The sequence below is a fragment of the Nomascus leucogenys genome, chromosome 19 (genome assembly GCF_006542625.1).
Source record: "Nomascus leucogenys isolate Asia chromosome 19, Asia_NLE_v1, whole genome shotgun sequence".
Lineage (NCBI taxonomy): Eukaryota > Metazoa > Chordata > Mammalia > Primates > Hylobatidae > Nomascus > Nomascus leucogenys.
In genome coordinates, this window is record NC_044399.1 from 48,115,764 (window position 1) to 48,143,034 (window position 27,271).

Consider the following 27,271-nt stretch of genomic DNA (forward strand, 5'->3'; position numbering starts at 1 on the left):
AAAAAAAAAAAACTACTGAAATACAACACATATATTCCCAATTAGGTTTTTTTTGAGATAGGGTCTTGCTCTGTTGCCCAGGATGGAGTGCAGCAGAGATCACGGCTCACTGCAGCCTCCAACTCCTGGGCTCGAGAGATCCTCCTGCTTCAGCCTCTTGAGTAGCTGGGACTCCAGGTGCGTGTTACCACACGCACTATTTTTTTTTTCAATTTTTTGTTGAGATGGGATCTCACTGTGTTGCACAGTCTGGTCTCGAACTCCTGGGCTCAAGTGATCCTCCTCTGCCTCAGTCTCCCAAAGTGCTGGGATTACAGGTGTGAGCCACCACACCCAACGAACACAAGTTTTATACAGTCCATTAGAGTGCATATTAAGCCCTACTAAGCTTTGCCACAATGATTTCTTACAATCAAGTAAAATAACTTGGCCTTTACAGGGCCTTTAAATGCACAAATTATGCCCTGTTGTGATTTTCATCTGATCAACTCAACCGGACAGCATGAGAAGATTTTATAAATATACACAAATAAATATGCACTTATTTCATAACCTCCACTTATAAGCTAATTGGTTCACTTTCTTCCTTATCAGTCATAAAACAGCAGCCACCACTATTTTTTCCTTGCAGTTCACAGCATATAGTTCTACTGCAGTAATTCTGCCTCTAGGACCAGATGGGCCAGCTTACTCATGCCCTTCTATTGAGTCATGTAAATATCACAAGATGACACATTCTACCAAGACAAACAGAAAAGCCTTTAAACTCAGCCCTGGAGCCAGGAAAATATTCAAAAACTGTGATGCCAAAAATTTGACCCCATTGAGCTCAATTTTTCATTATTATTCCAATTAGTTTTATAGTCACTATATTTATGGGAGTTCCTAATGCCTGCTGTTAACTGAAGTTGCTGTTTGGTTATGCAGGCTCACATGCTTACCTTTCTTCCTCGTAAAAAGTTTGAACTAGCAGCCATAAACTCAACCCATTCAAGAGGCCAAAGTGGCCAGGCGCGGTGGTTCACACCTGTAATCCCAGCCCCTTAAAGGCTGAGGCGGGCAGATTGCTTGAGTCCAGGAGTTTGAGACCAGCCTGGGCAACATGGTAAAACACTATCTCTACTAAAAATACAACAGGCGTGATGGTGTGTGCCTGTGGTCCCAGCTACTCGGGAGGTGGAGATGGGAGAATCATCTGAGCCTGGGGAGGAGGTCTAGGCAGCAGTGAGCCGAGATTGTGCCATTGTACTCCAGCCTGGGCAACAGAGTGAGACCCTGTTCCCTCCCCCACCTCCCCCCGCAAAAAGCCAACTAAAACAAAAGCTGTTACCTAGTGTAAGATGAGTATCCAGTAAACTTATTTAAATTTTTTTTAAACTTTCTTTCTTTTGCATTAAAAAGATTTTTTTTTAATCTTAAAAAAAAATAAGACGGGGTCTCACCATGTTGCTCAGGCTGATCTCAAACTCCTGGCCTCAAGTGATCCAACTGCCTTGGCCTCCCAAAGTACTGGGATTACAGGCATGAGCCACCGTGCCCAGCCCCAGTAAAGTATTATCTTACTCACCATTTTTTTAAAAATTTTGAAATTTTGAAATAATTTCAGACTTACAGAAAAGTGGTAAAAATACTGCATCTCTGTCCCAGCTTTCCCCCATGCTAACATTTTACATAAACACAGTATACATATCAAAACTAAGAAATTACCACTGGAATAATTCTATTAACTAAACTATAGACTTTATTAAGATTTCACCACTTTCTCCACTAATGTCCTTTCTTGGCCTCGAGAGCAATCCATGATCCCACATAACACAAAAAGGTTAAATTCACCAACCTGTAGGAATCAGGGTTTCATCCACAGGCAGATAAGTATCCGCTTCTATGCTGACTTCATGGTCATATATATTCGGGGAACCCTGGGAGGAAAAGGTAGGGGAAAGGTTTTCTGCTTAGTCTTATTTCATATATTTGTTTTTTAACTTATTTTGCAAAAATGTTTTCAGGCATTGACAAAACCTTTTAAAATCTTGTTTGGCTGATGGTAATGATTAAATATAATCATTTAAGTGTAGGTAGATAAGGCCTCAAAATAGCAACAGATAAATTTGGAAGAAACTTTCAAGTGTGCATGCATTTTCTTTTCTAAATAGAATATGAAGGTGAAAAAGTCAGAGACCACAGTGGTTTGAAAGCCTTTTGGACCTTGGCTTATTAGTGGAGGTGTTTCTTCTATTCTTCTCACATGCCAGGCAAACAGAAGAGCAAGGGCTGGTAACAGGGAACACATACATCCTGAGAGGTCAGGGTACTGCTCCAGGCTCACTCCTGCGGGTGCACCTGGCACCCCCCTCTAGCCCAGTTTCCACACAGAGGCCCCACTCTCTGCTCCATGACAGAAGCCCAGGTGTCAGAACTGCAGTCCCTGCTTTTGAGAATTTGCCCACCTCCTCCATGAAGATGCAGCCTGCCCTTTTCAGGGGAGTCAAAGGCTGGTGTACTGGTCAGTGTCAGAAGGCCTGGGGTCTAGTTCCAGCTCTTCCTGAGTGGTCCCAGGGAATTCATTTAACCTCATAGCCTCTCATTTCATTTGGTTTAAAATTGGGCTAATGAGGCCGGGCGTGGTGGCTCATGCCTGTAATCCCAGCACTTTGGGAGGCTGAGGCGGGCGGATCACCTGAGGTCAGGAGTTCGAGACCAGCGTGACCAAAAAGAAGAAACCCCGTCTCTACTAAAAATACAAAATTAGCCAGGTGTGGTGGCACATGCCTGTAATCTCAGCTACTCGGGAGGCTGAGGCAGGAGAATTGCTTGAACCCGGGAGGTGGAGGTTGCCGTGAGCCAAGATCTCGTGCACCATTGCACTCCAGCCTGGGCAACAAGAGCAAAACTCCGTCTCAAAATAAATAAAATAAAATAAAATAGAATAAAATAAAATAAATTTGGGCTAATGATGCCTCTATCTTTTCCAGGGTCCTTGTGAATAACAGTTTAGGAAAGGTGCATTGTGTTGTTTGCAAATCGGCAAATAACTTTATACATGCATGTTTCTAGTACAAATATTATTTTATATTATCAATAGCAACATATTTTAAAGCTTCACACCAGAAGATGCAGAAGGGAAACCAAGTGAGGGCTTTTGCTTAGTGAATGCTTAAAGATAAGCTAAACTAGTGGTTCTCAATTGGAGATAATTTTGTCCCTCAGGGGATATTTGACATTTGACTTTTTTTTTTTTTTTTTTTTTTTTTTTGAGACCGAGTTTTGCTCTTGTTGCCAAGTCCGGAATGCAATGGCGCGATCTCGGCTCACTGCAACCTCCGCCTCTTGGGTTCAAGTGATTCTCCTGCCTCGGCCTTCCTAGTAGTTGGGATTACAGGCATGCACCACCACGCCCGGCTAATTTTGTATTTTTAGTAGAGACAGGGTTTCTCCATGTTGGTCAGGCTGGTCTCGAGCTCGTGACCTCAGGTGATCTGCTCACCTCGGCTTCCCAAAGTGCTGGGATTACAGGTGTGAGCCACCGCACCCAGTAGACATTTTTTTTTTTTTTTTTTGAGACGGAGTCTCACTCTGTCGCCCAGGCCGGAGTGAAGTAGTGCAATCTTGGCTCACTGCAGTCTCTGCCTCCCAGGTTCAAGCAGTTCTCCTGCCTCAGCCTCCTGAGCAGCTGGGATTACAGGCGTGTGCCACCACACTTGGCTAATTTTTGTATTTTTAGTAGAGATGGAGTTTTACCATGTTGGCCAGGCTGGTCTTGAACTCCTGACCTCAGGTGATCCATCCACCTCAGCCTCCCAAAGTGCTGGGATTACAGGTGTGAGGCACTGTGCCCGGCCAACTGGTTTTTTTGAGACAGGGTTAGGACAGGTTAGCTGGAAACAGATTCTATGGTCTGAAAGACTGGCCCACACAATCCAACTGAGTCATTCTGAGAAGAAAGGTCAAGATTTTAGACACCATGAGAATGCATGTCTAAACACGACAGAAACTGGTTTAATTACACCACCAGTAGGCTCTTTTTCTGAAAAACTAAGATTTTCTCTTTTTTTTTCGGAGGTAGAGTCTTACTGTGTCACCCAGGTTGGAGTGCAGTGGCGCAATCTTGGGTCACTGCAACCTCCATTTCAGGATTCAAGCAATTCTCCTGCCTTAGCCTCCTAAGTAGCTGGCATTACAGGTGCCCACCACCATGCTAGGCTAATTTTTGTATTTTTAGTAGAGACGGGGTTTCACCATGTTAGCCAGGCTGGTCTCGAACTCCCGACCTCAAGTAATCTGCCTGCCTTGGCCTCCCAAAGTGCTGGGATACAGACTTGAGCCACCACACCTGGCCAGAAGAACTATGATGCTCTTGTATTGTCCCAGTGGGTGCATGCTGGGCAGGTATATGAGTGGGTGGGGGACAAAGCCAGGGCAGAGGCCTCTCCTCTGCACTTTCTACAGCTTGTTTGGTCCCTGCTGTGAGCTGGGGCAGCAGGTACAAGATGGGAGAGGGTCTGCACCCCTGCCTAGAGCAGGTCTAGACTAGAGAGGATGTCTCTTCTGTGCAGCTCTCTCTCCTGCCATCCTCTCATGCCTCAGGGTGGTGCCAGCATCTGGAGATGCCCCTGGGACTGTCGGAGAGTAGCTGAGGCAAGAGAACTTGGGACTACTGTATTTCCCTGGCCCTATTTGTTCACTACTCAGCTCAACACAGAGGGCTTTGGGTCAGCTGAGACAAGGGGTGCGAAGGTTGGGTTCAAGGCCTTGGTGGCACTAAACTGGGAGCTGCAGCCCATGTACAGAGCTGAAGCGTGTTAGAAAAGGAGAACCCAGATGGACCGAAGCGCCTCCATACTTCCCGTGCACAAATAAGCCTAGAGGAACACAACCTATGTAATGTCATCCAATGAGGAAGCCTGCAGGAGGCAAAGCCATTCTCCAGACTCCTGGCCTAGCATTAATTCAGGTCTTCACTCTGTTTCCTAGGTGCCTGCCTCCTTAGAAACAGAACCATGCAGTATATATTCTTTGGTGCCTTGTTACTTCCACACAACATAATGCTCCTGGGATCATCCATGTTCTATTCCTTTGTACTGTTGAGTAGTATTCCATTATATGGCTGTATCACAATTTATTTATCCATTCTCCTGTTGATAGACTTTTGGGTTGTTTCCAGTGTTTTACTATTATAAATAAAGCTGCTTAGAAATTTCCACTTTCTGGCCGGGCATGGTGGCTCACGCTTGTAATCCCAGCACTTTGGGAGGCCGAGGTGGGTGGATCACGAGGTCAGGAGATCGAGACTATCCTGGCTAACACGGTGAAACCCCATCTCTACTAAAAATACAAAAAATTAGCCGGGCATGGTGGTGGGCACCTGTAGTCCTAGCTACTCGGGAGGCTGAGGCAGGAGAATGGCATGAACCTGGGAGGCGGAGGTTGCAGTGAGCCGAGATCGCGCCACTGCACTCCAGCCTGGGCAACAGAGTGAGACTCCATCTCAAAAAAAAAAAAAAAAAAAAAAGAAATTTCCACTTTCTGTGTTTTTTTTTAAGCACTAGAGAAATGAATCAACATGAAAATCACACACCAAATAAACTGATGAGTCTGAGATTTAGGAAGAAGCCTAGGAGGAGAAGGAAAAGAACATTCATCAGGCACCCACCCTCTTAAGGGTCACTGGGTCACCAAGCGATAGTAACATTCCTTCATTAAAGAGATGCATGCTTTGTGGCCAGGCGTGGTGGCTCACGCCTGTAATCCCAGAAGTTTGGGAGGCCGAGATGGGCGGATCACTTCAGGTCAGGAGTTCAAGACCAGCCTGGCCAACATGGTGAAACCCCATCTCTACTAAAAATACAAAAAATTAGCCAGGGGCACGTGCCTGTAATCCCAGCTACTCCAAAGGCTGAGGCAGGAGAATCGCTGGAACCTGGGAGGCGGACGTTGCAGTGAGCCGAGATTGCACCACTGCACTCCAGCCTGGTAGACAGAGTGAGACTCTGTCTCAAAAAAATTAAAAATAAAAATAAAATACATGCTTCTTTTTATGACACTTCTAGGCTGGAAAAATGCAGTGATCTACTCTGGTGGAATATTACTATTGGAATCATTTCCTTTCAAGGCTGATGAAAACTTGGCAAGACATGCTGATTCACAAACAGACCTTGAGGCCCATCTCTGGGTTCGGTGTTTATTTTGGTTAACTTTGCTTGGCTGCTACCCTTTTGTAACATTAACCATTTATAGAGCCCATTATGATTTGCAGGGGACTTTTAAGACATTGTGCAATGTCACTACCACAGCCTTAGCTCTCATCACCTCTAGCAGGAGGGTACAGACACTGTGGGTTACACCCACAAGCCATGGCAACTCTTTTACCAGCAACTCTGTGCCCCAGGCAGAAACCAGGCTTGTTGATTTATCCTATGCTAGACCAGATATTCAGGGAAGGGGACCCCTCTCTCCATTCCCAGAGGGCGAATTTTGACTGGTCTAAGCCAATCAGCATGGCCTAATTCCCTCGCGGGCGATTGGGTTAGGCAGAGCTTAGGCCACACTTCTGGCCAATGAGAAGTCAGAGAAAGTTGGCTGGAGGGCTTCTAGGAAAGGTACTGCTTTTTCTTAAAAAGAGGACATTAGAGATACGAAAAACGGAATAGGTCTTTTTGTCTCTGGATGTGACTATATGAGGAGGTGATTCCTGGAGCTGTGGCCATGAGGGGATAAGCCTGAAGACAAAAGCCAAAATACTGAGGAAGCAGATGGAAAAGTGGAAGAACCTGGGTCCTTAATGACATGTCTACCTGTCATGTACCACATGCTATTGCTTTTCATCTCAAATTCCCCCAGACCTGCTTTCATAACTCTTTAGGTAAAGTTTCCGTTTTTTTGTTTGTTTGTATTTTTTTTTTTATTGTTTATAAAAACACAGTCTTGCTGTGTCATCCAGGATGGAGTCCAGTGGCGCAATCTTGGCTCACTGCAACCTCCGCCTCCTGGGTTCAAGCAATTCTCATGTCTCGGCCTCCCGATTAGCTGGGACTGCAGGCATGTGCCACAACGCCCAGCTAATTTTTTGTATTTTTAGTGGAGATGGGTTTTTACCATGTTGGCCAGGTTGGTCTTGAACTCTTGACCTCAAGTGATCTGCCCACCTCGGCCTCCCAAGTGCTGGGATTACAGGTGTGAGCCACCGCACCCGGCCTGTTTGTTTGTTTGTTTTTAGAGACGGGGATCTCTCTATGTTGCCCAGTCTGGTCTTGAACTCCTAGGCTCCAGTGATGCTCCCACCTTGGCCTTCCAAAGTGCTGGGATTACAGGCATGAGCCACCACACCCAGGTCTTTAGATAAAGTTTCAATAAAAAAAATGTTTTCCCAGTTTTGTGTTAGGCACAGGAAGGAACAGAAAAACAAAACAAAACAAAACAAAAAACGACCTGCAACCTACATACCTTTTACATTCTTTGACAAAGCCAGTTCTCCCCTCCTCGCCAGGTCTCCAACTTAGAAGTGATGAGCAATACTTGGGCCCAAATAGAACAAAAATACCACTTATCAAATTTAAAAAACAAACAAAAATATATAAGATCAGCTGGGTGTGGTGGTGGGCGCCTGTAATCCCAGCTACTAGGGAAGCTGAGGCAGGAGAATCGCTTGAATCCAGAAGGTGGAGGTTGCAAGGAGCCGAGATTGTGCCACTGCATTCCAGCCTGGGCAACAAGAGTGAAACTCCGTCTCAAAAAAAAAAAAACAAAAACAAAAGGACAATCTAAAATCTGAAATGCTCCAAAATCTGAGCTTTTTGAGTGCCAACATGATGCTCAGAAAAAGTAGTCACTGGAGCATTCCAGATTTTGAGTTTTCGGATTAGGAATGCTGAACGAATAAGTATATATAACGCAAATATTCCAAAATCTGAAAATCTCCAAAATCCAAAACATTTCTGGCCTCAAGTATTTTGGATAAGGGATATTCAATCTGTGGTATATGGAAGGAAGTTTACTGACTGCCCTTTTGGGTGGGGTCTATGATCTAGGAACTATTCAGCCTCTGAAAAGAGATTCAGAAATACCCGTCACTCCAAGTCCCTGCAGGATTGGAAGAGTGGTAAAAAGCCTTAGTAAACCTAACATTCCCATATTGTCTCCTTCACTGGAACACACTGGCAGATGGAATACTGCATGCATAATTTCTCTTTCTATTTCTAATCTATTCCTTTAGATCTCCCCTCCCCATTATTAAATAGGATGTCCTAAGTATGCAAAAAATGTAAAAAACAGAATTATCACCTAGTTTATTACCTACATAAAACAATACTTTGTTCTATTTCTGTCGTTTCTTTCTGAACTTATTTTAAGAAGTAGAGCCTCTTAGGTCTGAGGGTTTTTGTTTTGTTTTTGTCTTTTGTTTTGTTTTTAAGATTTTTTTTTTTAAAGACAGAGTTTCGCTCTTGTTGCTCAGGCTGGAGTTCAATGGCACAATCTCAGCTCAATGCAACCTCCGCCTTCCAGGTTCAAGTGATTCTCCTGTCTCAGCCTCCTGAATAGCTGGGATTACAGGCCCAAGCTACCATGCCCAGCTAATTTTGTATTTTTAGTAGAGACGGGGTTTCACCATGTTGGTCAGGCTGGTCTCAAACTCCTAATCTCAGGTGATTCACTCATCTCGGCCTCCCAAAGTGCCGGGATTACAGGCATGAGCCACAACACCCAGACTTGTTTTTAAGATTTCAAGAACGATGGTGAAAGTTCCTGAGGATAAGGAACATGCAAGTGAAGGGTCAACTTTTTTAAAAGGAGAACTTTGGAAATTTTACAAGAACCAATTAACTCTGCAATTTGGGAAAATTCTAGAAAACAGAGCCCAGCAGATCATCAGCAAACTCCTGAACAGTATAAAAAGGTGAGATATTACTAGCTGACTGTGAACATCATCTTGCAGTAGAAAATCAGGCCAAAGTGAGTCAGGTATAGTGGACAATGATGAGTTCTTCAGATAAAGAGGAAGTAATAGATATAATCTACAGAGTTTAGCTAAGCTTTTTATTCTGTCTGATATGGTAGCCTCCTCAATGAGCTAAACTTACCGTTAGGAGGGAATGAGGTAGTTCAGAAGGGATCACTTAAGGGGGGCTGTCAGCAGCTCTACACCACTCTTTTTTTTTTTTTTTTTGAGACAGAGTCTGGCTCTGTCGCCCAGGCTGGAGTGCAGTGGCACCATCTCGGCTCACTGCAAGCTCCGCCTCCCAGGTTCACGCCATTCTCCTGCCTCAGCCTCCCCAGTAGCTGGGACTACAGGTGCCTGCCACCACGCCCGCCTAATTTTTTGTATTTTTTTTAGTAGAGACAGGGTTTCACTATGTTGGCCAGGATGGTCTCGAACTCCTGACCTCGTGATCCACCCACCTCGGCCTCCCAAAGTGCTAGGATTACAGGCTTGAGCCACTGCGCCCAGCCTACACCACTCTTATGTGGGCAGTTCAAGTGGTCCCCCACTGGGTTTATCCCTCTGCTGGGTTGATTTTACTGTCTTAACCAACAAGTTCATAAAGGGCTTCTAACAGCAGCTGACAAATAGTAGTTAGTGTTATTATTATGAAATTGAGAATATGCCTTTATTAAGCTAAAAAAAAACAGGTCTTCTAAATCCAAGTCCAGTGCTCTTTCCACGGTACTGTGCAGGGCAGGACTGGCCCACCCAAACCCCTGGGAGGAGCTGGCAGGCTCACAGGGGAAGCACGCACATATTGGCAGCATATCTAAAGGAGCTGGGCCATGCCCATTTCCAAAGCTCCAAGGGTGGAAGACACCTTAATTGGAACAAATCTGGGGGAAGTAGACGTGGAATAAGGGAAGCAAATATAAGCACATGTTACAATTAGATTCTGAGAGAGAGTTCTTGAAACAGCTAGTTACTTGTCTGAAGCAAATGGGAAACAGGTACTTCTCTTGGCAGTACAATGTACTCATTCTGTCTTTCTCTATAATTTGTAATTATTGAGCACCTACTATAAGCCCTCTGCTGGGCCCTTTTCATCATCATGAGGGTGACCTCACTGCCACAGCAATTCCACACTGCTCTGATCTCTCTAGCCACAGCCCAGGACATTCCACAAAGCACGAAGCAGGAAAGAAGAAACAAGTTCACTTACCTGGCCTGCCAGGTTGAAGTAAGAATGGTTGGTCAGGTTGACTGGTGTGGCCTGACTGGCCTGTGCTCTATAGTTGACCACGAGCTCTCCGCCATCCAGGGTGTATGTCACCCAGACTTTTAACTCTCCGGGGTAGCCTTCCTCACCATCTGGACTGATGCGCGAGAACTGGACGCCATTGGGCAGCACCCGAGGGGTCCAGAGCACCTGGAAAAAAGTGTTTTCAAAGCTGTGTAGTTGCTCCAACCTCAAGCTAAATGCCACATTTCAATATTTAAAGATAACTGATTTCACAAGGAAAATGGTTATACAACCAATTAAGACTTTTGAATGATAGCCTGGATTTTTTTTTTTTGAGACAGGGTCTCACTACGTTGTCCAGGCTGCAGTGCAGTGATACAATCTTGGCTCTGCAACCTCCACCTCCCAGGTTCAAGTGATTCTCGAGCCTCAGCCTCCCGAGTATGATTACAGGTATGACCCACTGCACCCGGCTAATTTTTGCGTTTTTCATAGAGACGGGGTTTCGCCATGATGACCAGGCTGGTCTCGAACTCCTGACCTCAAGTGATCCACCTGCCTTGGCCTCCCAAGGTGCTGGGATTACAGGTGTGAGCCACTGCACCTTGTCCCTGGATTTTAATTATTACAAATGTTTGTTTTTCTCTACCTTCTCACACTCCCCATTCTCTTTTCTCTAACTTTGTAAGTATATGTGTGTCTACAATATTTTCCTCTCCTCTTCTTTGATGATTTTTCTTTGATTTTTTTAAATCTTGTAGCCCCACTCTGCTAAATGCCATATAGCAATATCTGCTAAGAGTATTAAAAAAACTTTAATGAATCAGCCCCTGTCTCCTGGGGGTACTATATACAAATATTTACTAAAATCCCTATAAGGCTCTCTGTGTTCCCTAGGCAGAGTTCAAAACAAATAAGGCACTTGTGCCATTAATAAGAGTTGTAGCCCACAAGTCAAGAGTCCTGATTTGGGGGGCCTCATTTGTCCCTAGCTCATTGTGTGGCTCTAGGCGTTAATCTCTTTCATAAAATAAAGGGGTTGAAGAAATTATCTCAAAGTTTCTTCTTGTTCCAGAAAATATGATTCTAAGACTGGCAAAAAAAAGTATGAAGGAGAGTTCATTTTTAAAGTTTTTTTTGTGGTCAGGTGCAATAGCTCATGCCTGTAATCCCAACACTTTGGGAGGCTGAGGCAGGAGGATTGCTTGAGCTCAGGAATTCAAGACCAGCCTGGGCTACATAGTGAGATGTCATCTCTGTAAAAAAGTTTAAAAAATTAGCGAGGTATGGTGGTGCATACCTGTAGTCCTAGCTACTTGGGAGGCTGAGAAGGGAGGATTGCTTGAGCCCAGGAGGTTGAGGCTGCAGTGAGCCGAGATCGCACACACCATTGCACTCCAATCTGGGTGACAGAGTAAGACATTGTCTCAAAAAAATAAATAAATAAATAAAAGGCATCTTGCTTTTGGAAATAGGAATTGGAGGTGGCTGTTCTCAACTTTGTCCTAGAGGCTCCAAGATTACACTTATAGGGAAGGGAAAACGAACATTTATTGGGTGCCCATTATGAGTCAAGACTCTTTGCTAGAAACTTCACAGACACTGTCTCATCTGTCTCAAAGCAGACTTAAAGTAGGTAACATCCTCATTGAATAATGAAAGAATGGAGGCTCAGTGAGGATAAACCGCTTGCCCCAGGCCACACAACTAGTGTGTGGCATTGGATTGGATCCTGAGCTTGTTCCCTTATTCTATACTATCAGGGGATGAGTTGGCCAGAGATTCCCAGTGCCTTTAGAGAGCTCTGGGATCACTAAAGAAGGGGCCTGTTGCAGGCATGAGACCTCCAATTTGTTGAGTGCTCAATAGTCAGTGACCTGGTGCTTTACATAAATCATCTTGCAAGGTAAAGATTTGGTTGCCCAAATGAAATGACCATCATTATAGGTCAAAACACTTGAACACTGGCAATTTCATGTGGCTTCAGCAAATATTATTTACCTCCATTTTACAGATGAGCAAATTGAGTTCAGTGGAGTTAACTTATACCCACATCTACCTTCCACATTCCTAGTGTGTGTCAGGAGGGTGGGGAGTTTCATACTTCCTGTCCATTGTTTAGAAGGAAAAAAAATCTTGTTTAAAGTCACACATGTGGCCAGGTGCAGTGGCTCACACTTGTAATCACAGCACTTTGGGAGGCCAAGGTGGGCAGATCACTTGAGGTCAGGAGTTCGAGACCAGCCTGGCCAACATGGTGAAACCTCGTCTCTACTAAAAATACAAAAATTAGCCACGTATGGTGGCTCATGCCTGTAATCCCAGCTACTCGGGAGGTTGAGGCAGGAGAACCACTTGAACCTGGGAAGTGGAGGTTGTAGTGAGCCAAGATCGTGCCACTGCACTCCAGCCTGGGCAACACAGTGAGACTCCGTGTCAATAAATAAATAAATAAATAAAGTTATACATGTTATTTGTGACAGAGCTGGGGTTCAAACTCAGGACTGGCTGTCTCCACTATTCCACATCTTAGTCTCAGTGAAGTTTTTGTTTGAATCTTCCTTTTCAACAGAAGAGTTGAGGCCAAACTCTATAGACTTGAAAGATAATAGCCTCTGTGGGCCACAGGAGTGGTCTCTAAGCCCAGGATTTGTCCACTTTGCTCTCACAGACGTGGCATTTGCCAGGAAGGAGAACCCAGCAGGAACGGAGGTCTCTGCCTTCACCTACAGTGAAGGCAGCTGGTATGTGAAATACTTTCACCGAGCTTAGTGAAAAATTCATTTTACACCCTAGTTAGCTCCCAGAAATGTTGAACTTTCAAGACACTCAAAATATGAAGCCTGTTATATGTGTAATTAAAAAAGAAATAGAATATCCCAAATGGAACATTTCAGGAATTAAATAATTGAAATGAAATCTTAACTTGCTACCTAGTTTTTCTTTTGTAGGAAAGGACACAATGGAAAGATTTTTGTGTAAACCAATGGTTAAGCATAATTCCTATTTATGGAAAGATTTCCCTGAGCCTGTAGTTTCCAAATTTCCAGAAACTTTGCAGCTCTAGACCGTCTTATACCATTTCAAATCCTATTCAACTTTCATCTTAAAAAAAAAAATGTGTTGGTGGCTGGGTGCGATGGATCACGCCTGTAATCCCAGCACTTGCGGAGGCCGAGGTGGGTGAATCACCTGAGGTCGGGAGTTTGAAACCAGCCTGACCAACATGGAGAAACCCTGTCTCTACTAAAAATACAAAATTAGCCAGGCGTGGTGGCGCATGCCTGTAATCTCAGCTACTTGGGAGGCTGAGGCAGGAGAATCGCTTGAACCCGGGAGGTGGAGGTTGCAGTGAGCTGAGATCATGCCATTGCACTCCAGCCTGGGGGACAAGAGCAAAAAAACTCTGTCTCAAAAAAAAAAAAAAGCATCAGTATAAATAGAAAAACACATACCTGCAAATCAACAATTATTCAGTCATTGTTGAGACGTGACACAACGTAAAACAAAGTTCATCTGATGGGCGCGTGGCACTATGTCAAAACCGACTGTTCAAAAACTTTCAGTGGCTTCATAAAAATGTTCAAAGTCAGGCCGGGCGCGGTGGCTCAAGCCTGTAATCCCAGCACTTTGGGAGGCCGAGGCGGGCGGATCACGAGGTCAGGAGATCGAGACCATCCTGGCTAACACGGTGAAACCTCGTCTCTACTAAAAATACAAAAAATTAGCCGGGCGTGTTGGCGGGCGCCTGTAGTCCCAGCTACTCAGGAGGCTGAGGCAGGAGAATGGCGTGAACCCCGGGAGGCGGAGCTTGCAGTGAACCGAGATTGCGCCACTGCACTCCAGCCTGGGGGACAGAGCAAGACTCCGTCTCAAAAAAAAAAAAAAAAAAAAAAAAAAATGTTCAAAGTCGGCCAGGCGCGGTGGCTCAAGCCTTTAATCCCAGCACTTTGGGAGGCTGAGGTGGGCGGATCACCTGAGGTCAGGAGTTCGAGACTAGCCTGACCAACGTGGAGAAACCCCATCTCTACTAAAAATACAAAAAATTAGCTGGGCGTGGTGGTGCATGCCTGTAATCCCAGCTACTCAAGAGGCTGAGGCAGGAGAATTGCTTGAACCCAGGAGGTGGAGGGTGCGGTGAGCTGAGATGGTGCCATTGCACTCCAGCACGGAAAACGAGGGCAAAACTCTGCCTCAGAAAAAAAAAAAAAAAAAGAGTTCAAAGTCTTTCCCCACCCCTCTCAGGGCCACTGTGCAGCCATTCTCTCCCATATCCATGTATTGAATGAAACGCTATTGGCTCTTCAAGGCCAGTTCCAATCCTATCTCCTAGGTTGCTATTTCATTTGTTCACACCCAGTTCCTACAGCACCTTGTTGGCCACATATGTTCCTGTCTTCTCTGGCTTGTTATGGTGCTTGTGGCCACTCACCTTTAACAGTTGTCACGTAAGAGTCCACCTCCCTCTTTATACTGTGAGCCTCAGGAGTCCCCGACCTACTGTGGCCCCTGCTTCACAGAAGGGGCTCAAGGGCACACTGCACTGAAGGCTACGTACACTCACGATTTTGCTGTGTTCTTGAAGGGGAATATAAGTTAAGCAACACCACGGAAAATGCCACAGTGAACAGGGGGAGCAGGCACAAGCTAGAACGAGGTGCTGTCCTAAGGATCCTCTGAAGATCCCTGTCTGAAGCCAGGCTGGGCCTTACTTTCTCTGGTTGGCATTTGCTCATGATCCTGGCATGTTCTAGAGACTCTGCCCTAATACTGGCAGAGCACATGCTGCCCTCTGCCTCCCTGGCATGAAGAATCCCATCACTGAGGAAAGGGAAACCCATGGGGCAGTCAGTCTGGTTCCAGGCCACCAGCAGGAAGCTCATGGAAGCGGGGAAGCCAGAGCCACAGGACAAGTGGTGGTTAGAGGCAGAAGAGAAGAAACTGCGGCCATTAGTGGCCATACATGTTCCTGTCTTCTCTGGCTCTTCTCTAGCAAATAACCTGGGTGGTATAATTTAAAAGAAAGTTAACTACTGAAATTTACTCCTGCACAGCCTGAAATTAGACTAGTAAGAGAGCCATCACTGGGGTTAACCCGTAGACTCCCATGGGGCTAGGAAGCAGGAGGCCAAGCACTCCCACCCCAGGGAGAAGCTGTTCGATCAATTTGCTTTCCTGACCTTGTTTTCTAGGGCTCTGCTTAAAGAATGGACGTTTTCATGTGGAGGGGAGGAACTGGGGAGAATCTGATATGGTTTTGAGGCATGAGGCACTTCAGTGGAAGGGCAAGCCTTGGTGCAGGGCCATGCTGCATGGGGCGGGGGGCTTAATGACAGGTACAGGGAAGCATGTTGGACGGGGGCACCCATGCAGCCTGGGTGGACACCAGCAGCTATGGTGTAAGAATGAGTGTTTTGGGCCAGGCAGCCCTGGTCGTCCCCCTTAGGAGTCATGTGGCCTTTTATTTATTTTTTATTTTTTATGTTTTTGAGACGGACTCTGGCTCTGTTGCCCAGGCTGGAGTACAGTGGCGTGATCTCAGCTCATTGCAACTTCCACCTCCCACATTCAAGCGATTCTCTTGCCTCAGCCTCCCGAGTAGCTGGGATTACAGGTGGCCGCCACCGTGCCCAGCTAAGTTTTGTATTGTTCATAGAGATGGGGTTTCACCGTGTTGGCCAGGTTGGTCTTAAACTCCTGACCTCAGGTGATCTGCCCGCCTCGGCCTCCCAGAGTGCTGGGATTACAGGCGTGAGCCACCGTGCCCAGCCATGTGGCCTTTCAGTGCCTCAGTTTTCCCATTTAGTGATAACACAGAGTTTTAGTAAGGGTAAGGGATAATATATGTCAATGTCTCGTCCAATAAGTGGAAGATACTGTTATCAATCCACATCTCTTCAACCTGACTCCCTGATCTCAACACTGTGAGAAAGTCGTTTCTCGTTTTTCCTAAGTCAAAGGCTGACATCCTTTCTCTTGGGGCTCCCCTGTCTGTTCCAACAGATGAACTAGAGAAGGATGGGTCCTAGCACATGCCCATTGCACCTGCTGCCCTGAACCACAGGAGCGGCCTCTTTCCTGCATCTGGTGAGATGTGCTCTAGGGCCTACGACTGTGCCTGGCAAGCAGAAGGTACGCGTAAAGTGAGCCTAAAGGGAACTCAGTCACATGTGCCGTACTTACCTTATCAAACCCTCTGACTCCTCCATGCAGACTGTTGGGTTCCTTGTTAATGGCCAGGTGATACTCCTTCCCATCCACCTTGAAGCTTCCTTTGGCGATTCGGTTGGCCACCCTCCCAATAACTGCTCCAAAGTATGGCTGCTTTTGGAGGTATCCTGCAAGGACAAGGGATGACAGCACTTTTAAAACTTCAATTCAGGCCGGGCGCGGTGGCTCACACCTGTAATCCCAGCACTTTGGGAGACCGAGGCAGGCGGATCACAAGGTCAGGAGATCGAGACCATCCTGGCTAACACAGTGAAACCCTGTCTCTACTAAAAATACCAAAAAAAATAGCCGGGCATGGTGGCTGGCGCCTGTAGTCCCAGCTACTCGGGAGGCTGAGGCAGGAGAATGGCATCAACCCGGGAGGTGGAGCTTGCAGTGAGCCAAGACCGCGCCACTGCATTCCAGCCTGGGCGACAGAGCAAGACTCCATCTCACACACACAAAAAAACCTCGATCCAAAGGTGTGGCACATGCCACTGTCCCCCACCTTCTTCAGAGGGATGCTGCACATGGTAACATCTTGGGCATGTCAAAGTCCTCACCGAATCACAGAAAATGGCTTTCATTACATATGATCCTTTCCTTTTCCAAAAGTAATTAATATTCATTATACAAAATTGTAAATAATTTTATACAGCACAAAGAAAAAACTGAAATTATCCTTCATCTCATCACTCGAGAAAGCCACTGTTAATATTCTTACGTGCACACACTCTTCCATCTTTTAGTACATGCATCTGTGTGCTTTTTTCTTTCTTTTTATAAAACTATTTGTTGTGGTGATTGTTGTTAAGACAGAGTCTCACTCTGTTGCCCAGGCGGAGTGCAGTGGCCCCATCTCGGCTAACTGCAAACTCCGCCCCCCCAGGTTCAAGTGATTTTCTTGCCTCAGCCTCCTTAGTAGCTGGGAGTAGAGGCATGCACCACCACACCCAGCTAATTTTTGTATTTTTAGTAGAGATGGGGTTTCACCATGTTGGCCAGGCTGGTCTCGAACTCCTGACCTCAGGCGATCTGCCCAACTCAGCCTCCCAAAGTGCTAGGATTACAGGCGTGAGTCACCATGCCCAGCCTTTTCTCTCTCTTTCAAAACATCTTATTGTACTATATGCACCTATTTTCAGTCCAAAGTTGACTCTGAGTAACTGAAACTGCAGGAAGCAAAACTATGGATGAAGGGGGACTGTATAACACTGCTTTGTAATCTCCTTTTCTCTAAGCCAAAGTTATACTTTCGTGTGGTCTTGAGGGGAAATGATCTTATTCTTCTTTCTCTTCTTATTTTTTTAATCACATAATTAGTACATTAAAATATCCTTTAAAGAGAGTTAGGTAATACACAAGGATATAGAGTAGGCTCACCAGAGGAAATATAGAAGGCCTGGTTAAATGTGAGTTTCAAATAAACAATAAAGAATTGCTTAGCATAAGTATGTTCATGTTATTATTATACATGGGACATACTTATACTTTAAAAGTTGTGTCCGGGTGCAGTGGCTCACGCCTGTAATCCCAGCACTTTGGGAGGCTGAGAAGGGTGGATCACGAGGTCAAGAGATCGAGACCATCCTGGCCAACATGGTGAAACCCCATCTCTACTAAAAATACAAAAATTAGCTGGGTGTCGTGGCGTGTGCCTGTAGTCCTAGCTACTTGGGAGGCTGAGGCAGGAGAATCGCTTGAACCCAGGAGGCAGAGGTTGCAGTAAGCCAAGATCATGCCATTGCACTCCAGCCTGGCGACACAGCGAGACTCTGTCTCAAAAAAAAAAAAAAAAAATAGTGTAAGCTGTTTACCTGAAATTCACATTTAACCAGGCATCCTGTACTTTTATTTGTGAAATCTAGCAACCTAAACAAAGACTAAAACACAAAAGCCTTCCTTCACCTCTCCACTCCCCTCCTTTCCAATGGTAACCACTATTAACAGTCTGGCATGTACACTTCATTTAAAAATTTGAATTAACTACATATTAGCAAATATACAAATACACAAACACACATATTCCATATAAAGAGAATCATACCATATAGAGTATCACACTATAATCATACATTGTTGTGAAACTTTTCATTTATCAAATATCTTCAGATCACTCCATGTCCTGACATATCTACCATATTCCTTTTTATTTTTTTTTAGAGACAGAGTCTTGCTCTGTTGCCCGGGCTGGAGTGCAGTGGTGCAATCTTGGCTCATTGCAACCTCCACCTCCTGGGTTCTAGCAATTCTCCTGCCTGAGCCTCCCAAGTAGCTGGGGTTACAGACACACACTGCCATGCCCAGCTAATTTTTTTTTTTTTTTTGTATTTTAGTAGAGGCAGGGTTTCTACTATGCTTCATGTTGCCCAGGCTGGTCTCAAACTCCTGAGCTCAGGCAATCCACCTGCCTCGGCCTCTCAAAGTGCTAGGATTACAGGTGTGAGCCACCCTGCCCAGACCATATTCCTTTTTATTTTTTTAGATAGGATCTCACTGTCGCCCAGGCTGGAGTGCTGTGGAGCCATCATAGCTCACTGCAGCCTCGACCTCCCAGGCTCAAATGATCCTCCCACCTCAGCCTCTGGAATAGCTGGGACCACAGGTATATACCACCATGTCTGGCTAATCTTTTTACTTTTTATTTTGTAGAGACAGAGTTCCCCTATGTTGCCTAGTCTGGTCTCAAACTCCTGAGTTCAAGTGGTCCTCCCGCCTTGGCCTCTCAAAGTGTTTAAATTGCTGGCATGAGCCACCGCACCCGGCCCCATATTCCTTTTGATGGCTACATGGTATAATAATCAGCACAAACTGTTTGGGGCCTTTTTAGGGGAGGGACTGTAAAAAGCAAAGTAGTGTCCTCATACTTACAACTTTGTGCGTGGGCGTATTACGGTACTTTTCTTCTCTTTATAAGTTCTTCTGCTTACTTTACGATGGAAAAGATTAAGGTTTGGAGATTGTTTTCTGTATTATCACCAAGATTACTTTCCACTCTAGTTTTCACTTAGACGTCCTCTGAATTCCATTCCCTTTTCCCATGGTACTCTGTATCTGTCATGTCTACTTCAGATCAGCAGAGAATGCAATTCAAGCATATGAACTATTTTTTCAAGGGATGGAGAGGCTCTCAGGATACAGACCTCGAGCTGATTAGGCCAGTTACAGGTCACAGGTTTCCATTACCCAACTGGTTGGGTACAAATTAAACATTAATCCTTCTCTTCCAGGCCTTTCCTGGTTTGCTTCTTTGCTAATCTGCAGGTGCATCAGAGTGTTGCCCATGGACTATCACAATAGCTAACACTTACTGAGTGCTTTTTTTTTTTTGAGACGGAGTTTCACTCTAGGCTGGAGTGCAGTGTGCAGTCTTGGCTCACTGCAACGTCTGCCTCCCGGGTTCAAGCAGTTCTCCTGCCTCAGCCTTCCAAGTAGCTGGGATTACTGGCGCCCGCCACCACGCCCGGCTAATTTTTTTTTTTTTTTAATAGAGATGGGGTTTCACCATGTTGGCCAGGCTGGTCTCAAACTCCTGACCTCAGGTGATCCACCTGCCTTGGCCTCCCAAAGTATGTCCCAGCCACTTTCTAAGTGCTCTACATTTACTTCATTTCACACTCAGAACATTTCTATGATGTAGACACTATTACTATCCCAATTTACAGATGTGGAAACTGAGGACAGAAAAGTTAAATAACTCGCCCCAAAACACACAGCTAAGTAGTGGCAGGACCAAGACTTGAACCCAGACAGTCTAGCTCATGAGTCCATGTTCTTCAGTATCAAATTATGTGGAAAGCGCAGGCTTTCTGGCTGTTGACCTTACCTCCATCCCTAGGCACAGGCCAGGCTGATCTCTCTCTCCTATTCCCACCTCTCCCCACCTTCTTCTCTTTCTGAAAATAGCTTTAAAAGCCCATATACTGGTTAACCAAAAGGAGTCCCAAAGAGCCAAACAATCTTTCCTTGGTTTTGTTTCATCTGCTTTTCAGATTATAGAAAAGCAGAATTTTTTTCTAAAACACAAGATGTTTGACTATAGAGATTTTTGAGTCCTACTTTGATTCATTCAACAAATGAACACTGAGCTCCCGCTCTCTGCCAGAGGCATACTGGGTGCTGGAGACAACCACAAAGCCAACAGCAGGGCTCCTACCACGTGGGTTTGCAAGAATTCCCTTACAAGCGACCACTACCCGAAAACAATCACGTCATGGAGATAAGAAGCACTTGCCAGGGCAGTTACTTGGTTTGGAGGAATAGGGTTTGTTTTTTTTTTTTCCCCATAATTATCAGGGTTTTTTTTGTTTTTGTTTTTGTTTTTTTCAGACAGGGTCTTTCTCTGTCACCTAGGCTGGAGTGCAGTGGTGCCGTCATGGCTCATTGCAGCCTTGACCTCCAGGCTCAGGTGATCGTCCCACCTCAGCCTCCCAAATAGCTGGGACTACAGGCATGCGCCACCACACCTGGATACTTTTTGTATTTTTTCTAGAGACAGAGTGTCCCTGTGTTGCCCAGGCTGGTCTTGAACTCCTGAACTCAAGTGATCCTCCCACCTAGGCCTCTCAAAGTGCTGGGATTATAGGTGAGAGCCACTGTGCCCCTGGAGGAATAGTTTTTAAGAATTAAACTCTAAGCACAGCAGAAATCCTGTCTCTGAAAAACCCTTTAGTTTTAAATTTTATACTACCTTCAAATGTTACTGATATGCTTTGACTTTGTGCCCCCACCCAAATCTCATCTCGAATTGTAATCCCACCTGGTGGAGGTAATTGGCTCATGGGGGCGGTTCCCCCATGCTGTTCTTGTGATAGTCAGTGAGTTCTCACGAGATCTGATGATTTAAAAGTGGCAATTTCCCCTCCTTTCTGTCTCTCCCCTACTGCCTTGTAAGATCTGTTCTAGCTTCCTCCTCGCCTCCTGCCATGATTATAAATTTCCTGAGGCCTCCCGATCCATGAGGAACTGTGAGTCAATTAAACCTATTTTCTTTATAAATTACCCAGTCTCAGGCAGTTCTTTTATAGCAGTGTGAAAATGGACTAATACAGTTACTAAGCTTTCACATCAAATCAGAATTACAAAAAGTGACAATCCCCAAATCCTGAATAAGGCATGGCTAAAAATTTGTTTTGAAATGCAGAAAATACTGTTTTCCATGAAAATGTTCAAAGTTCCTAGGTCAAGCCATGAATGTTGATTTAGCTAAGTCAATTGCTGAGCTTGGAGTAGAGGAAATGCTCGCCCCTTTTCCTAGGCAAGGTACTGGCGAGAATAAATTAATAAATGCTTAATCATGGGATATGGCCCTTTCCACTCCTCTAACATCCCAAGGACCACAAATGTGACACCCAATTCGGACAGCCCAAAATTAGCCAGAGTGCACTAAAGTCTGAAATAAATTTACTCACCACTCTCAATCAAAACCCCCATTCACAGAATGACTTATCCTTTGGTTATATGAAGAAAACAATTTAATTAATAAGCACTTTAGTAATCTCAGATAATTATATACTTTTAGTGGCTGCTTGCTGTCCTAGATGAATCTATTTTTTACAGTGTTAATTTTTTGCAGTGTTAATTAAGTGAAATAAAAAGTTCTAGTAGAGTGAGAGATGGTATTTGGGGGCAAAGGAAAGAAAGGGGATAAAAATGATTAATTGCTCACTCTGGTCAGAGACATATCAAATATGTGGTCAGATATGGTCAGACACATATCACAGCCCATAGCTCATTAAATCATCACAATCCATCTGTTTCACATGAGAAAATAGGTCTGGAGAGTTTAAATTAATTGCCCTGGGTCGCACAGCTTTAAGGAAGGAAGCAGAACTTTAAACCAGGAATTTTCAATGCTCCCACCAGGGTGCTCCTGGGCGTGTGCGACATTAAACTGCAGCCTCTAACCTGATCCTTTTTTTTCCTCATCCCTGCTTCTGAACCCAGGTTTTCTAAAGGCACTAAATTTACTTTTTCTATTTTTTCCTTAATGCCTCTCATGGCAGTTAATAGCCAGGTCTTTGGTGGTAACTGGGGGAAACATGAAAAGGAAGGCGTTTCAATGATTGTATGGGTAGGTTGTTTATACCTGTGGCTTATAAGCAAATATTCTTAGCACAGGCTTTGAAAGAAATCATAATGACTGTAGGTGGGACATGCCGATGAAAAACATTTTTAGGCTGGGCGTGGTGGCTCACGCTTGTAATCCCAGCACTTTAGGAGGCTGAGGTACGCGGATCACTTGATGTCAGGAGTTTGAGACCAGCCCTGACCAATATGGTAAAACCCTGAGATCGCGCCATTGCACTAAAAAAAAAAAAAAAAGAAAAAGAAAAACTTTTTTTTCTTCTTTTGAGATGAAGTCTCGCTTTGTCACCAGGCTGGAGTGCAGTGGCACAATCTTGGCTCACTGCAACCTCCACTTCCCAGGTTTAAGTGATTCTCCTGCCTCAGCCTCCCGAAAAGCTGGGATTACAGGCATGCGCCACCAAGCCCAGCTAATTTTTGTATTTTTAGTAGAGACGGGTTTCACCATGTTGGCCAGGATGGTCACCATCTCTTGACCTTGTGATCCACCCACCCAAAGTGCTGGGATTACAGGCGTGAGCCACCGTGCCCGGCAAAAAACATTTTTAAATACAAAAAAAGGTAGAAAAACTCATAGGAGGCATTACTGATTTTTCTAGGCTGTTGTAGCAGGATGAGCCGCAGACAAAACTCCTCAGACACCGGATTAAAGAAGGAAGGAACTTTATTCGGCAGACTTGCGTCTCAAAAGCCGAGCTCCCCAGGTGAGCAATTCCTGTCCCTTTTAAGGGCTTACAACTCCAAGGGGGTCTGCGTGAGAGGGTCGTGATCGATTGAGCACGCCGGGGGTACCTGACTGGGAGCTGCATGCACCGGTAATCAGAACGGAACACAACAGGGCAGAGATTTTCACAGTGCTTTTCCATAAAATGTCTGGAATCTATAGATAACATAACTGCTTAGGTCAGGGGTTGATCTTTAACTACCAGGCCCGGGGTGTAGTGCCGGGCTGTCTGTCTGTGGATTTCATTTCTGCCTTTTAGTTTTTACTTCTTTCTTTGGAGGCAGAAATTGGGCATAAGACAATATGAGGGGTGGTCTCCTCTCTTACTGTAACTAAAAATTTATATAATTTTCTTCTTTAGAATTCTATGAAAGAAAAAAAATCTCATTTTCCCAGGGAGAAAATGAACCATTCTGACCTCTGGTTATGGCTGTAATCCAAACAGTTTATACAACCTGTCTGGGAAATTGGAGACTGTTCATATCTAACTCTGCAGTTACAAAAGGACCATGTCTCATGGAATTATCCACACTCAGATCTTCCGCATGGCTCAAAACCATTTTTGGGATATGGTAATGTCAAGATAACCCCTTATTCTGTCAAGTCTTTGAAAAAAATTTTTTTTAATTTAAATTTATTTATTTCATTATTTTTATTTATTTATTTATTTTAGAGACAGGGTCTCACTATGTTGCCCAGGCTGGTCTCAAACTCCTGGCCTCAAGTGATCCACCCACTTTGGACTCCTACGATTACAGGTGTGAGCCACCATGCCGGCCTCTGTCAAGTCTTATTACTTTAAATTATTTACCTCTGTTTGTTTCTATATATTTACATACTCTGAAGTTTTAAAAGAATATACAGTGAAAATTAAGTCTCCTTCCCACCCCCTGCACCCTGGGTACCCAGGATCCTTTCTTAACAACCACTGTTACCAGTTTATTGTTAACATAGGTTTTAATGCACTAGAAATGTAGTATCAGAGCACCATCAAAATAGTAAGAGTGCTCTGTATCTCCCCTGTAAGTCACAGCCCACACCTCTACAACAAACACAGGTTAACAAGAGAAAAGCAAAACAGCTGGGCACAGTGGCTCATGTCTGTAATCCCAGTACTTTGGGAGGCTGAAGTGGGAGGATTGCTTGAGGCCAGTAGTTCGAGGCTGCAAGTCAGCTATAATTGCACTACTGCACTCTAGCCGGAGTGACAGAGTGAGACTCCACCTCAAAAAAAATAAAAAATAAATAAAAAAGCCAAACAAAGTTATTTGATTATAGCTTTATGTGACACGGGAGCTTTCAGAATGAAGACCCACAGATACAGGGAAAACAATCCATTTTTATGCTTAGGTCCAAGGGAGCATGGACAGCCATGTAGAAATATGATTGGACAAAAAGAGATCTGTTGCTAATAGAGTGAATGGGGAAACTCGGCAAGGCCTGTGTTCAGATTTTTCTTGGCCTCCCCATGCAGCATTCCTTCCTCCGGGTATGGGGCAGGACCCCTCTGGAATGAGGGTCTTAATTTCTTTATGGTCAGCTGTTACACAGAAAGGCAGAAGGAAAGATTAGAGTATATTTTTATTTTTTTGAGATGGGGTCCCACTCTGTTGCCCAGGCTGGAGTGCAGGGGCGCAATCTTGGCTCACTGCAACTTCCGCCTCCCAGATTCAAGTGATTCTCCTGCCTCAGCCTCCCAAGTAGCTGGGATTACAGGTGCCCGCTAGCAGCCTGGCCAACATGGCGAAACCCCATCTCTACTAAAAATACAAAAAAATTAGCCGGGCATGGTGTTCAACAGAAAGCTGAGTTTTGTTTTTTTCCCTGAGGAATCTGAAATTTGCTCTCTGTTTTTTAAGATAGAGTTTCACTCTGCCACCCACGCTGGAGTGCAGTGGCGCAATCTGGGCTCACTGCAACCTCCACCTCCCAGGTTCAAGCGATTCTCCTGCCTCAGCCTCCTGACTAGCTGGGATTACAGGCACGTGCCACCATGCTCAGCTAATTTTTTTGTATTTTTAGTAGAGACAGGGTTTCACCATGTTGGCCAGGCTGCCATGAGCCAAGTTACACATCTGAAGAACCAAACAGACAGAATGACACACCAAAAGGAAAACCTCAAACCTCCTCTCCAGTAGAATTTGTCTATGCCCCAACCACTGAGCAGAGAGTATTAACTCTCAGTTTCCCTTTACCAGCCTTATTTCACACCTCATTTTCTGTCTAGTTAAACCATGGTGCTAAGAGAGCGTGATGTACATTTTCCTTTGCTGCAATCAAGCTGCAATTGTCATTCTTTATTTATGCAATTATTGAGTTAAAGTCTATCTCCCCAAGCCAAACCGCAAGAGTGGGGACCCTGGCCGGGCGCGGTGGCTCACGCTTGTAATCCCAGCACTTTGGGAGGCCGAGGCGGGCGGATCACGAGGTCAGGAGATCGAGACCATGGTGAAACCCCGTCTCTACTAAAAAAAAAAAATACAAAAAAATTAGCCGGGCGTGGTGGCGGGCGCCTGTAGTCCCAGCTACTCGGAGAGGCTGAGGCAGGAGAATGGCGTGAACCCGGGAGGCGGAGCTTGCAGTGAGCCGAGATTGCACCACTGCACTCCAGCCTGGGTGACAGGGCAAGACTCCGTCTCAAAAAAAAAAAAAAAAAAAAAAAGAGTGGGGACCTTGTCTGTCCTGTTTAATGAGGTCATTGGATAAATAGAGTTTTCAAATGTATTAATTAATGCCTGATCCTAATTGCCCACGGATTCTGGGATAAAAGTCCATCCTAGCTGGGAGGAGACCTGATCTCTGAGAAGACACTGAGTTGGTCTTCTCTATTTTGTTCCCTAAATGGTTATTGGGTAGCTGGTGTACTAGGCAACCACTGTGCTTACTGGAGCATTTCTGAGACAACCAGGCCTCAAAGAGAATCTGATCAAGGAAGAAGGAAGTAGAAGAGGCAAGTATTTGAATTTCCTTCTTCAGAAGGGAAGAAGTGGAAGCCACACCCCCTCTTGCCTGCTCTTTCCTCTCCAGCCTTCTCCAGGTATCAGGCAGTTCAAAGATTAGGCAGTTCAAAGATTGCTCCAGGATTGCTGAAGTGTATCATACCATCAGCTGACCTTTTACGTTAACTGGGGCAAAGCCTGAACGGACAACCAGAGGCCAACTCCCATAGCTTATTTATTATAGTTTTTCCCAAATGCCAGATGGCCACACAGCCCTCTCTGATACACGCGCTTGCAAGTCAGACGGTCCCAAGCTAGGCGACTTTCCCCCTTCGTCCCTCGCATTGCAAGTGGCCCGCTAGATCCGGGAGGTGTGTAGCGTGGGCCTGGGGCCTGCTCGCAGCCCGGGGCAGAGTTCAACCCACCTTCTAACTCGGCGAAGCCAAGTACCACGTCTGAGGCTCTCCCCTGCCTGTCTTTGACCTCTAAGGCTGTGATCGTGCAGCCCCAGGAGATGATGTCCACTCTCAAGAGGTCTGACTGCAGCTGGAACTTCTCCACTGTCCCTCCTCCCGAGGGCAGCTCTCCAAACACGGCCCTGGTCACCGAAGCCATAGAGAAAGTTCGGCGTGTGCAGCTACTGCCCGCTCTTCAAACTCCAGCGCTCGCTAAGCTAGAGGCGACCCAAGTTTACAGGAGAAGAGGCGTGACTCGGCTCAGACTCCTCCCTTTCCTTGCCTGGATTTAGGGAGTGACCGTTCCTGCAAAAAATAGCCCCTGGGGCCTTTCTAAATCATTCATTTGCCTGAGGATAACAAGAGGGACAAACTTTGCAGCCACGCTTGCACTTCTTTTGCTTGGCTCGCCCTGCTTGCATTGCATGTTGGGAATGGTAGTTTTTAGGAGGTGATATTGCATTTTGGGGCCTGTAGTCTTTCTAAACTCCAATCCTGGGTTGACAGTGTTCTACCCCCATCTCCCCACACCTCAACATGTAATGAGCTGGTCATTAATGTCGGTGGCTATCAGACGAAGAACGGGAAAATGTAGATAGCAGACTTACAGTGAGACCGATCTTGGGAGAAAATTCGATTTTAACTCTGATACAGGGGGTAAGAAGTACAGTAGTAGTTGGTCGGGCTCGGTGGCTC

General features: G+C 45.3%; 1 protein-coding gene across 1 annotated transcript in view; it reads right to left on the reverse strand.

Moving 5' to 3' along the window:
• Window positions 1–26,936, reverse strand: part of GALM (galactose mutarotase) — a 71,015-nt gene extending 44,079 nt beyond the window's left edge. Inside the window, exons 1-4 of the mRNA XM_030799360.1 lie at window positions 26,546–26,936; window positions 16,344–16,498; window positions 10,140–10,346; window positions 1,838–1,919 (exon numbers count right to left, since the gene is read on the reverse strand). Coding sequence (XP_030655220.1) covers window positions 1,838–1,919; window positions 10,140–10,346; window positions 16,344–16,498; window positions 26,546–26,735 — 634 coding nt within the window. The 5' untranslated portion in view covers window positions 26,736–26,936. The remainder of the gene's footprint in view (window positions 1–1,837; window positions 1,920–10,139; window positions 10,347–16,343; window positions 16,499–26,545) is intronic.
• Between the last annotated feature and the right edge of the window lie 335 nt (window positions 26,937–27,271).